Source organism: Panthera onca, chromosome D4 (genome assembly GCF_046562875.1).
Source record: "Panthera onca isolate mPanOnc1 chromosome D4, mPanOnc1 haplotype 2, whole genome shotgun sequence".
Taxonomy (NCBI): Eukaryota; Metazoa; Chordata; class Mammalia; order Carnivora; family Felidae; genus Panthera; species Panthera onca.
This window is the reverse complement of record NC_138351.1, coordinates 29,332,070-29,344,718: the sequence shown is the minus strand read 5'-3', so window position 1 is coordinate 29,344,718 and position 12,649 is coordinate 29,332,070. Positions and strand designations below refer to the sequence as shown.

Sequence of the window (12,649 nt, the reverse complement as noted above, 5' to 3'; positions counted from 1 at the left end):
GTGATTAGTGTGATTAAGAAACTGGGTTTTAAATTTTATTTTATTTTAATTAACTTAAGTGACTACCCTATTGGACAGCTGGGTTTGTAGGACTGCCTCTAACATACATGTTCTTCCCAATTAAGTAAAGGATGTTACTGCATTAATGGTAAAGCTCAAAATGAAAGCTGAAATGGGCAGGTCTTGAGGACCAGGAAGCAGGAGTCACAGGAATGGGCTTGCAGCTTGGCCAGTCTGGTTTGGACACTACCTCTGATTCTGTGTCTCTTACTCCAGGTTCACTTGCCAGGGAGGAGAATTTAATTTGCCAAGATAAGTCAAATGCATGAACTGAGCTAGAGGAGGCTCAGTCTAGTCTTCCTAGATTGGCATCCACTGAGGAGAGTTAGTTCTTCAAAGGGAGTCAGGCTGCTTTTAGGAAGTATTACTCCACACTGGGCTGTTCCAAAGCAACAAATGTCCACAGCAAGTTATTAAATTTAATGAACTAAAAACCACCAAGAACTTGCCTCTAATAAAAAGAAGTTGGGTTTACTGAACAAGGGAGGATGTGTTCTAGAGGAACTGTAGAGTGTTGTGGTAGGAGGGAGTTGGGATGGACTTAACTATATAGCAAGTGGGCTTTTGCTTGATCTCAGGAGGATTCAAGAAAGAGAGGGTTAGTTCTGGTTTGGGAGTTGTCTAGAAGTGGGCACAATTAATGATTGTATATCAATAATTTTTATCTAGGAGGTGGGAAGATTAAAGTGAGGGTAGAGATTCATTGGGAAAGAAGCAATCATCACATACAGAAGAGAGGGATGCTTAGTTACTTTTGTGGCTGTTGAGTATTCTTATCATTGTCTTATTTCAGACATGGTCAACATGGTCTTGCCTCTTTATACTCTTGGAATGTAAATTCCTATGTTTATTAGGAACCTTCTAGTCTAGCTGCCAGCTGTGAGCTGTCATCGTGGGGGATTTTCACTTTCTTAGTCTTTGAAGTTCATTAAAGCTGATTACATTTCCAAGCCTGGTTTTCCTCTTAGTGACTTAGAGAGATATCTAGCCTTTCAAAGTGATACCTGCAACCACCTAATCACATCCATAAGTACTCAGATAAACAGGTACCTGAGGGATGTCCTTATAATACCAGCACTCAGATAAAGGGGTACACTGGGGATATCCTGCAGAGCAACCACAGTGGGGGCACTGCCACATTTTTATTAATGATTCTGAAGATTTTAAAAATTTTTATCCGTTTTACTCCTTATGCCAAGTGAATACAGTTTCTGATGGAAGGGATTTCCTCCTTAACTTGTGTAAGAGTCACTGGGATATCAGGAACTTTTAATGGTTTCTAAGACTGAGTCATTTACATAAATGGACCACACATTGGTAGGGGAACTGCATCGCCCACCCTTATGACAAATCCAATCCGTGAAACTTCTTCCTCTCATTGTCTATGGCCCAAAACTCCCTTGAAACATTAGGAATTAACTGGGGATGAGAACTTGGGGGATAAATACTGCAAGCTTCCCTATAAATGAGTAACTGGGCAGGCAGTGAACATTACCAAGGAACCGTTCCTGCTTTCCTTTGAATTATTTCATCTCTTGCTGGTGGAGCTATGGAAGGATGTGGCACCCCTGGGTTCCTCCAGCAGTCCCACATTTTCTGATGCTCTCTGATTGCTCGGCAGTGTGCTGTGGGCTTCTGTTTCCTGGTTTCTCTCTTCTTCCAGGTGTTTCTCTTCATCTTTCTAGGCTCTCGGTGAATTTATCCTGGTGGAAAAAGATGTCAAGATAAAAAAGAAAGGAAAGATTTTCAGTCTGAATGAGGGCTATGCCAAGTATTTTGATGCTGGCACTTCGGAATATGTGCAGAAGAAGAAATTTCCAGAGGTGAGTGAAGGAAGCCTAACACAGTAGCAGGGAGAATGCTGCCTCACTGGATCCCTGTTTGGGTGGTGGCTTTGGGAGCCTGGCTGACAGAGGTCGGTGCCACTGATTATGGCTCTGGTTGGTATGAGAATGACTGACCCTGCCTTTCTTCATAAATGACCAAAGTCTTTTATAGCTAAAGTTACCTACTCAAGATAATATTCCCCAGTTAGTTTTTTTAGGAGACATTGTTTATGAAGAAGACAGACTACATTTTCAAAATTCAGGATTCAGGCCTGAACTTCTCAAGTCATTTGTTTATTGAGCTACCACCTATGTAGATTCTGGTCATTCCATTTTATTTTATTTATTTATTTTTTTTAACGTTTATTTATTTTTGAGACAGAGAAAGACAGAGCATGAACGGGGGAGGGTCAGAGAGAGAGGGAGACACAGAATCCGAAACAGGCTCCAGGCTCTGCGCGGTCAGCACAGAGCCCAACGCGGGGCTCGAACTCACAGACAGCGAGATCATGACCTGAGCCGAAGTCGGCCGCCCAACCGACTGAGCCACCCAGGCGCCCCTGGTCATTCCATTTTAGATGGAATAATTAATTCTATTTGAAAGTCCCATTCATATGCCCTAATATCAGGGCCTTGTGTTTACCCCAAGCTTTAGGACGTTTTTTGTCTCTCAAAGGGATTACCACGTTCTAGACTTCATGTGGCTGTTAATGCAGCCCAAACACTCCAGTCAGTATCTCCACCATACTAAGAGAGCTTTTAAGACAGGCATGGGAGCAGAGCCAAAGAATTTCTAGACCAGAAGTGTAAATTCTGGTCTAAGTTGGAAGAGGGGCTCAAGCTTGTTTACAAGTGGGACCCTCTCTCACCAAACTCTGGGGCATGTCATTGGAATTAAAAAGTCAGTGTTCACTTATCACAGAAATGGTAGACTGCTGAGCCCAACATATTAACCAATATTTCTATACGGAATCAAAGATGAGACCCTTTTAAACAGCAAAGGAAGGTACCTATTTCCCAATATAAAGCAAATCTCCAGAATCCTCCAGTTGCCTTTTAATGTGAAACCTGAGATTTACTATGTATCTGTTCTTAGCATAAAAGGCATTGTTTTGCCTATAGGACGTTTTGGTTTTGCTTGCTTACTTTTACATAAAATCCCTTACAAGTTCCATAAACTGAAGACTAGGGATTAGTTGTTAGGGAAAGTCGCTTTCTGGCTTCAGAAAGTTTAGTCTACATGCAATGGCTGGAAACTAGTGTGAATGCTTGATAATTTTCTCAGGCAATGCTTGAGAGTCCAGGGAGGTACTTTCTTCTGGATGTAAAAACAATGATCCATTTTGACTCAAGTGCCAGATGGTCTTGGGAGCGTCCAATTCTGACTGATCAGAAGAACAGAATGAAACCTAGAGTTGGGTCCCAGAATTTCTACCTAAAAATACAAAAAGGAATTTTGACTTTGGACAAATGGGAATACACTCAACAGGGTGGTGGGCATCCTCCTGGCTGTAGTGGAGGTTTGCAGGGATCCCTTAAAGAAATTAAAAGAAAATTAGGGAAAATAATCTGTGCCCCCTTCCTCAAAAATTCTCTGTGAAGAGAGAGGGGCAGAGATGAAAGCAGGAGAGGTTGGCCTGATGGGTGTTGGCTTGAAGCTGTTGCTTTATTTTATTAAGTACTTTTTACTATTTTTAAATAAAGGAAGGCCCAGAGTTACCTGAGTGGCTCAGTCAGTTAAGCATCCAACTTCATCTCAGGTCATGATCTCATGAGCTAGAGCCCCTCATCAGGTGAGCTCAAGCCCCGCTTTGGGCTCTGTGCTGTCAGCATGGGATTTTCTCTCCCTCCTGCTCTCTTTCTCTCTCTGCCCCTCGTGGGATTCTCTCTCTCTCTGCCCCTCTCTCATTCATGCCCCCCCCCAAATGAAGAAATAAAAATTAAAAACAAACAAACAAAAAAAAACAAAAAAGAAAGGTCCAAAGAAGAAGGCAAAAAATAGTTTGCAATGTTTCTACTTGACTGAAACTCTGATTTCTATTCTTGTTAACAAAATTTAAAAAGTAATATATCTCAAAAGTTAAACATAGAATTACAATCTGACCCAACAATTGTGCTTTTATGTATATACCCCGGATAACTGAAAACAGGGATTTAAACACACACACACACACACACACACACACGCACACGCACACGCACACACACACACACAAAGCCCCACCTTATACACAAATGTTCATAGCAACGTTATTTATAATAACCAAAGATGGAAACAATTCAATGTCCATCAACTGAAGAATGGATGAATAAGTGATGGTACATCCACACACGGTAATATTATTCAGTCACAAAAAGGAGTGAAGTACTGTTGCATACCACAGCATGGGTGAGTCTCAGAAACATTTATGCTGAGCAGAAGGAGCAAGATGCAAGGACAAGGTTAATGTATAGAGTCAGATTAGTGGTTGCCAGGGGCTGAGGGAGGGGATGGCAGGGTCTACTTAATGGGTACAGGGTTTGCCTTTGGCTGATGGAAATGTTCTGTAATCTGACAGTCATTGTTGCACAACATTATGAACGTGTACTAAATGCCACTGAATTATGCACTTTAAAGTTGTTAATTTTATCTGATGTGAATTTTACTTCAATTTTAAAATGTGATCTAAGATGAGGAAATGTAAAACATACAGAAATATACAAAATTAAAAGCAAAAGCCTCCCCCCTCCCATACCCCCAGCCAAGTTGCTCTTTCCAGGGATGACCACTGCTCAGTGTTACTTCTATTCTTTGAGCTGGGACAGCGGGAGGGATTATGCACATCCATCTCCATATCTACCCCTTCACCCCTTAAGATCAGGTAGAGCATATTAATCTCACCTGATTTTCTCTTTCATGACTTGAAGATTGTTCTACACAAGCACAGACAGATTTGTGGCATTGACTGAAGGGGCTGCCCAGCCTTGTGTTGAGAGGACAGAATGAGCTAATTCCTTATGGAGAAAAGCTTTGCTTGCCTCTGATTTTCCACCAGGAGACCCAGAGCTGCAATGGAGATGCCCAAATGTGTACACTCGTGACCTTGTGCAAGTAGATGTGCACAGCACATTGCTTACTGGGGTTACTGGATCCAAGTATATGAGCACTTAACATGTTAATGTTACCAAATACTCTTCCACAAAAGTTGCATCAATTTAGTCTCTGGTGCCATATGAAAGAGTACCCGTTTCCCTGCATCCCTGATGGTGCTAGATATGGTGAATCTTTAAAAATTTCTGTCCATCTGATGGTAAACAATGAACCTTGTGGCTTGACTAGTGTGTAATTAATTATGATTTATGTCATACATGTTTGCTTGTATTTATTAAGCATCTACTTTTGTCTTGGTAAATTGCCTATTTCTATCTTTTCAAATATTTAATTAGTATTATTTATCTTTTTCTTGTTGCTTTGTATAAGTTCTTAGTAAATGAAGGAAAATAGCCTTTGTGTGTTATTCATATTAGGAATATATCGGGACTTTCAACTTTTGATCCTATAGAGATGCTTACAATTTCATGTTATATTTATTTATTTTTATTTTATTTATTGATTTTTTATTTTTTAAAATTTACATCCAAATTAGTTATCATATAGTGAAACAATGATTTCAGGAGTAGATTCCTTAGTGCCCTTTACCCATTTAGCCCATCCCCCCTCCCACAATCCCTCCAGTAACCCTGAGTTTGTTCTCCATATTTATGAGTCTCTTACGTTTTGTACCCCTCTCTGTTTTTATATTATTTTTGCTTCCCTTCCCTTAGGTTCATCTGTTTTGTCTCTTAAAGTCCTCATATGAGTGAAGTCATATGATATTTGTCCTTCTCTGACTAATTTCACTTAGCATAATACCCTCCACTTCCATCCACATGGTTGCAAATGGCAAGATTTCATTCTTTTTGATTGCTGAGTAATATTCCATTGTATATATATACCACATCTTCTTTATCCATTCATCCGTCGGTGGACATTTGGGCTCTTTCCATACTTTGGCTATTGTTGATAGTGCTGTTATAAACATGGGGGGTGCATGTGTCCCTTCGAAACAGCACACCTGTATCCCGTGGATAAATGCCTGGTAGTGCAATTCTGGGTCGTAGGGTTTATTTTTAGTTTTTTGAGGAACGTCCATACTATTTTCCAGAGTGGCTGCACCAGCTTGCATTGCCACCAACAATGCAAAAGAGATCCTCTTTCTCCGCATCCTCACCAATATCTGTTGTTGCCTGAGTTGTTAATGTTAGCCATTCTGACAGGTGTAAGGTGGCATCTCATTGTGGTTTTGATTTGTATTTCCCTGATGATGAGTGATGTGGAGCATTTTTTCATGTGTCAGTTGGCCACCTGGATGTCTTCTTTGGAGAAGTGTCTATTCATGTCTTTTGCCCATTTCTTCACTGGATTATTTGTTTTTTGGGTGTTGAGTTTGATAAGTTCTTTATAGATTTTGGATACTAACCCTTTATCTGATATGTCATCTGCAAATATCTTCTCCCATTCTGTCAGTTGCCTTTTAGTTTTGCTGATTGTTTCCTTCGTTGTGCAGAAGATTTTATTTTGATGAGGTCCCAGTAGTTCATTTTGCTTTTGTTTCCCTTGCCTCCGGAGATGTGTTGAGTAAGAAGTTGCTGTGGCCAAGATCAAAGAGGTTTTTGCCTGCTTTCTCCTCGAGGATTTTGATGGCTTCCTGTCTTACATTTAGGTCTTTCATCCATTTTGAGTTTATTTTTGTGTATGGTGTTAACAAAGTGGTCCAGGTTCATTCTTCTGCATGTCGCGGTCCAGTTTTCCCAGCACCATTTGCTGAAAAGACTGTCTTTATTCTGTTGGATATTCTTTCCTGCTTTGTCAAAGATTAGTTGGCCACACATTTGTGGGTCCATTTTTGGGTTCTCTGTTCTGTTCCATTGATCTGAGTGTCTGTTCTCGTGCCAGTACCATACTTTCTTGATGGTTACAGCTTTGTAGTATAGCTTGAAGTCTGGGATTGTGATGCCTCCTGCTTTGGTTTTCTTTTTCAAGATTGCTTTGGCTATTCAGGGTCTTTTCTATATATTTATTTTTTGTTATATCTAATGGATTTTGTGTACCAAATTATAAATTAACGTATTCATGTTTCCTTCTTCTGTGCTGTCCAATACATAGCTACTACCCACATGTCGCTATTTAAATTTAAATTAATTACCATTAAATAACATGTAAAATTCCATTTTCATCTATACTAGTCTCATTGCCAGAGCTCAACAGCCACATGTGGTCAGGGGCTGCCATGTTGAACAGTTGAACATGGTGATAAAAAGCATTTTCATCATCACAAAGAATTTCATTGGACAGCCTTATTCTAAATTATTTGTGAGTTTCTCCTTTTAAGTCTATCTCCATCTTGAAGTAATTTGGTTGTCAAGAATGAGGGTAGGAGTCTTACACACCTGTTTTCTAAGCAGCTAGCCCAGTGCTGCTCTCTATATAGTGCTCTTCCATGTTGATTGGAAGGTCATGTTAACCATAAATGAATTTCTTGTCTATCTTTAGGCCCAGGACCATGCTCTATTCTGATCTACTGTTTGGTGTTTGCATTTCTTCTTTAAATATGTAAACATTGTTAGTTCACTATATGTTCTTAGATTTGGTAGAGATACATATGTTTCTCTTGTTCTTCATTTTCATAAATGTTCAGGTTTACTTTGGCAGATAATTTTAATATCATTTCTTTCAAGTTTCTTCCCCAAAAAGTCTTGATATTTTCTAAGAGTTTTAGAGTCTTAGCTCTTATGTTTAGGTCATCTATCAACTTTGAGTTAATTTGTCATATGGTATAAGGTAAGCTTTTCGGTTTTTTGTAACATTGGATTATTCATCTTCTTACCATTGAATTGTAAATTCATTTATTTTTACTCATTTATGTATGCTAGTCTCCCCCTTTAGTTGGTGATTTCCTTGGGACTGTCTTCCCAATTTTGGCCTCCTCGGGGCCCAGCCTGGTGCCTGGTATAAAGAAGATGCTGAAAAAAAATTGTTTTAATGTTTATTTATTTATTTTGAGAGAGAGGGAGAGAGAGAGAGAGAGAGAGAGAGAGAGAAAATCCCAAGCAGGCCCCATGTTAGCATGGGGCTCAGTCTCATAAACCATGAGATAATGACTTGAGCCAAAATCAGGATTTGGACACTTAACTGACTGAGCCGCCCAGGTGCCCCTGAAAATTATTTATTGAGCTGAATTTATACAAGATTTCTGAACATGGCTACTCATGTTGTTATCTAGGAGAGCATATTGCAGATTTTGCATTGCATCTAATATTCAGGGTTTGGAATCACCTACAGTGCCTGTTTTTATTGCATTCCAATTTGTTTTGTTGGGTGAATTTCTCTTGCTGTCTAATCCAAGCCTAAATGCTTTTGGGGTCTCCCTCTTTCCTTAGAAGCCTTTAATAATTTCCCGTGTGTTGCAAACTTCCTAAACCAGGATACTTTGGTAATGGAGTATCTAATTCAGATGAGCATCTTATCTCCTCTCTCTGCCTTTTAGGATGGCAGTGCTCCCTATGGGGCCAGATACGTGGGCTCCATGGTGGCTGATGTGCACCGCACCCTGGTGTATGGAGGGATCTTCCTATACCCAGCGAACCAGAAAAGTCCTAAGGGCAAGGTAATTCTCTTTTGTCCAGTGGCTCTGGTCAGTAAGCCAGTTGGAGTTCCCTTTCTCTTCATGTCTGCTTTTTAGTTACTGCTCTGTCCTTTTCGCGTCCACTTGTGAGTGGGCATGTGGAAGAGAAATGAGGGCTATTTCCCATTAATGAATTTGAGGCTGTGGGAGAGACGAAAATTGTCGTTGTTGGCAATTTTCACTGGCCTTCACTTCCCCTTTTCCTCATGCCTGTAACTCACCATGAGTCAGCTGTGTTCATCTACCACTTTCTACATATTGTGCCTGACCTGTAGCTTCAGCACCACCTGATTCTAGATTAAGGATCCTTTAAAGATCTAATGAAGAGTATGGACTCACATTCCAGAAAAAAAAATGCACATAAACGTACACACTACATACGTTTTTAGGGGGTTCACAGATGACCTGAAGTCTACCCATGAAGCCCCTAGAGAGTTCCCAAACTCTAGAATAAAAACTGATCAGAACTTATTCAGTATTTCTACAAAGGTAGCTCCTGGAAGATCTTACTGCTAGTTTATGACACAAACCCCAAAATACTTGTATTACTAGGTGGGAATCTTATGATCCAAGTGCATCTGTCTTGAATAGACCCTCCCATAGAAACGTGTCTGTTTTTTAGCCAATCACAGAAATCATAGGTAAGTAGACACATCAAAACACAGATCTACTGTATTCTTGGGGCACAGCAACAATTAGCCACATGTATATATGTCTCCCAGGGTGTGCAATTTGAATTATTGGAATGCCGGATTCAAAGCCATGGTAAGAAATCTCAGAGCACATGGGACCAGAAGGAAGATTTTTAATATGCAGATTGGTGTATCAGAATTTCTCTTCATGCGAGTGTTTAGTTCATGTATGTTATAACCTTTGGGAGTAAGAATCACAGATAAGTCTGCATGAGAGGTGCTGGCCTGGAGGATTGAATGAGATCCAGAAAATGAGGAAATGCTTAAATACAACCACTCTTGCTGCCTACTCAGTTCAACACAGAAAACATTAGGCTAATTATTAATAATTGTTAAAATGACTTAAAAGTGATGATTCACCAAATTCTACTGAAATCATTATTACACTATATGTTAACTAATTTGGATTTAAATACAAGTAAAACAAAATAAAATGATTTAAAATAAGTCAGAAAATATCCACATATAATGACCTAGACATTTCTGTAAGTACATATAATTCCATATATAGATCTATATTCATAACACCATAACCATCATCCCTATTGAAAATACCATTGGTTCCTGAACTCAGTGTTTTAGCTTTTGTGGTCTCTGTGACCACCCTGGTGTGTATTTTGGGGGTGGGGTGGTTGTGTACACCTTTCCTCCTATGTGTGCTTGTCTCTTTTTATCCATTTAGATTTTAACTGCAGAATAAAGTAGATCATGAGGACAGCAGGCCAAACTCTGAAAACCTGAGAATTGTGTCTTAAGATGGATTTACTCTAAGGGAAACTTAAGGTGAAGGGCAGCCTTGGACAAACTTTATGCGAGAATCCTATGTTGTTTTTTTAAAGTATCTGAATCAACATGGTACAAACAAAGGCTACTTGGTTACAGTCTGAGACTTTATTGCTGACATCCCAAATTCCCAGGCAAGGGAAGAAGGGGCTGAGGTCTATAAGCTGACCTAGGACCGACTGGCTTCCAGTGTCCCTCCTGTGGATGATCAGAGACAAAACTAGCCAATCCAAGTGTGTCCACACCCACTGGGGCTTCTTTGCACTCTGCTAGGATGCCCACAACTCTGAGAGCTAGAGGTCTAGGGAGAGGGCAGCATACACTGTTTTACCAAAATGGCAGTAAATGCCCTCTGGAATCTTAACTTACTGTCTCCTGAATGTCCGGCTCTCCAACCTAGACCAGAGATCTTTTGCTCCTCACTGTGAAATAATAATAATTCAAAAACCAGCACAGAATATGACTGCTTCTCAAGGTAGTTTCAAATGATCTTCAGAATCGATTTGAAGAAAAGAATAGAAAAGAAAAAGCTGCAGAGAGCTGGGCCAACCACTTTGGAAGCTGATTACAGAAATGAACTGGTTTTCTTTTAAATGCAAATTTTGTACCTATTGGGGAAGGAAGGAGAAGGTGGTACGATATTGAGGTAGAACATGCAGCTGGACCATCCCCCTGGATCTAATGTGATATGTGTGTGTGTGTCTGGTGGGGGTGGGGGTGGTGAGGAGGAGGGAATCGCAACATAATCACAGAAATAGATCCCAAAAAGCATTCGGTCCAGCCCATTTCATTTCAACTTATTAAGTACTCACTGGATGCAGGGCAGACACCTGCTAGTTCCCTTAGTGCCTCTTAGAAAAGGCAGCCCTTCCTCAGGACAGTCTCAGCCCTGGGTCCACACGCACAACTTGGCAAGCAGGACAAAGGCTGACTTTACTCTCCTTACCCTGCCCCCTGTGGCCCTCCACTGGGAACCCTTGGGTAACGGATGCAGTAGCCTTGTTTGGACACTTCCTTGTGTCAGCAAGTCCTGGGAACGGAGATATCACAATGACCAACCAAGACAGACTCTGTTGCTGCCTTCAAGGGGGAGCATATAAGGAGGAAGGCAGTTACTAAACAGAGCTCAGTGTGACAAATATATGAAGAGGGATGTGCTATTGGAGTGCAAGCAGTAGAAGTTAATTCAGTCTCGGGGGCTAAGAGAAAAGACCATTTAAATACTAGCAACCTACCTCGTCAAGTTGATGCTTGAGATGTGGAATTCCTCCATATGATCTCAGACACTGAGGTTATCCTGAGAGGCTACCTAGTATTCTCCAGGTGACCTCCCATCCCACCCAAGCTGGACTCCTTCCTAGTCATAAGGCCTCACGTACAGAGGCTCCTGACCAGGCCTCAGCATCAATTTGCCTCATTGCCAAACTGTAAGAAACTAGTATCTAGATCTCATACTTCCAGACAAGGAGGCAGGTCTCCTATGAACACAAAGGTCACAAGATGGGTAGATACTGACCAGCAGTGCCCCAAAGATGTGATGATGAACAACGTCTGATGCACCCAGCCTTCTGGAGGGCCCTGACTTCAGGAAGCCCACTCTGCTGGGGTGCCCAGTGTGCTCATGCTAATGAGACAGAAGTTCAGCAGTTGTAATTCCTTCACTGAGCTTTAGGGGTGTGTCATAGGACTTTTGGCAGCTTGCCAAGCTTGTCCACCTGACTCTGTTTCTCCACAGCTCCGGCTCCTGTACGAGTGCAATCCCGTGTCCTACATCATAGAGCAGGCGGGAGGCATGGCGACCACAGGCACCCAGCCTGTTCTGGATGTGAAGCCGGAGTCCATTCACCAACGAGTTCCCCTCATTCTAGGGTCCCCGGATGATGTGCAGGAATACCTCACCTGTGTACAGAAAAGCCAGGCAGGCAGGTAGTGGGTTTGACCCTGCAAGCTGTCTTCTCTTTGCCTTGTCCCTTCTATTAAGGGCCCTAAATAAACGATAAGTGGAAACAATGGTGACGAGTAACAAAAGGCAAAGCTCCTGAGTCACATCCAGAACAGCAGTGAACTGCTTGTCACAGATCCAGACCCTAGAGGCGGTTCTGTGCTCAGTGTAAAGGGCTCAAAATAAAAACCCACGTGTGAAAAGAAAAACTTTGATTTGTCTTCTTTCATGGGCGGCAGCTAGTAGAGATATAGTTCTAAGTCTGCCAGCCAGGGAATTGGCAACTACCGACTTGCGGCAAAAAGTCCAGAGATTAGCTAAGAATTTGTCTTGGTTGGCTTATAATTTGAACCTAATGTATTTTCCTGTAGTGATTCATTTCCTTTCTTGTGAAAGAGATAAACGTATTTAATATATATTCTATATTTAAATGTATATTTACATGTACTTAAATGGCTAGCAGTTACGGAAGAGCTTTTGTCTTACTTTGGATACGTTTTGAGTTAGAAATCTTATGGCTATTAAATTCTGAAGCTTCAGATTGAGCCTTTTTCGGGAGTGATGATTTGGATGCCCAATAATTGTTTGAACAGAAAGGTGTGGTCACCTGTTGACTAAGCCACATATGAAACAGAGTTAAGA

At 41.0% G+C, this 12,649-nt stretch overlaps 1 protein-coding gene across 1 annotated transcript in view; it reads left to right on the top strand.

Annotated features, from left to right (window-relative positions):
* FBP2 (fructose-bisphosphatase 2) overlaps positions 1–12,216 on the top strand; it is a 31,109-nt gene extending 18,893 nt beyond the window's left edge. Inside the window, exons 5-7 of the mRNA XM_060609908.3 lie at positions 1,746–1,883; positions 8,453–8,572; positions 11,801–12,216. Of these exons, the coding sequence (XP_060465891.1) occupies positions 1,746–1,883; positions 8,453–8,572; positions 11,801–11,995 (453 nt within the window). The 3' untranslated portion in view covers positions 11,996–12,216. The remainder of the gene's footprint in view (positions 1–1,745; positions 1,884–8,452; positions 8,573–11,800) is intronic.
* Positions 12,217–12,649: the final 433 nt, after the last annotated feature.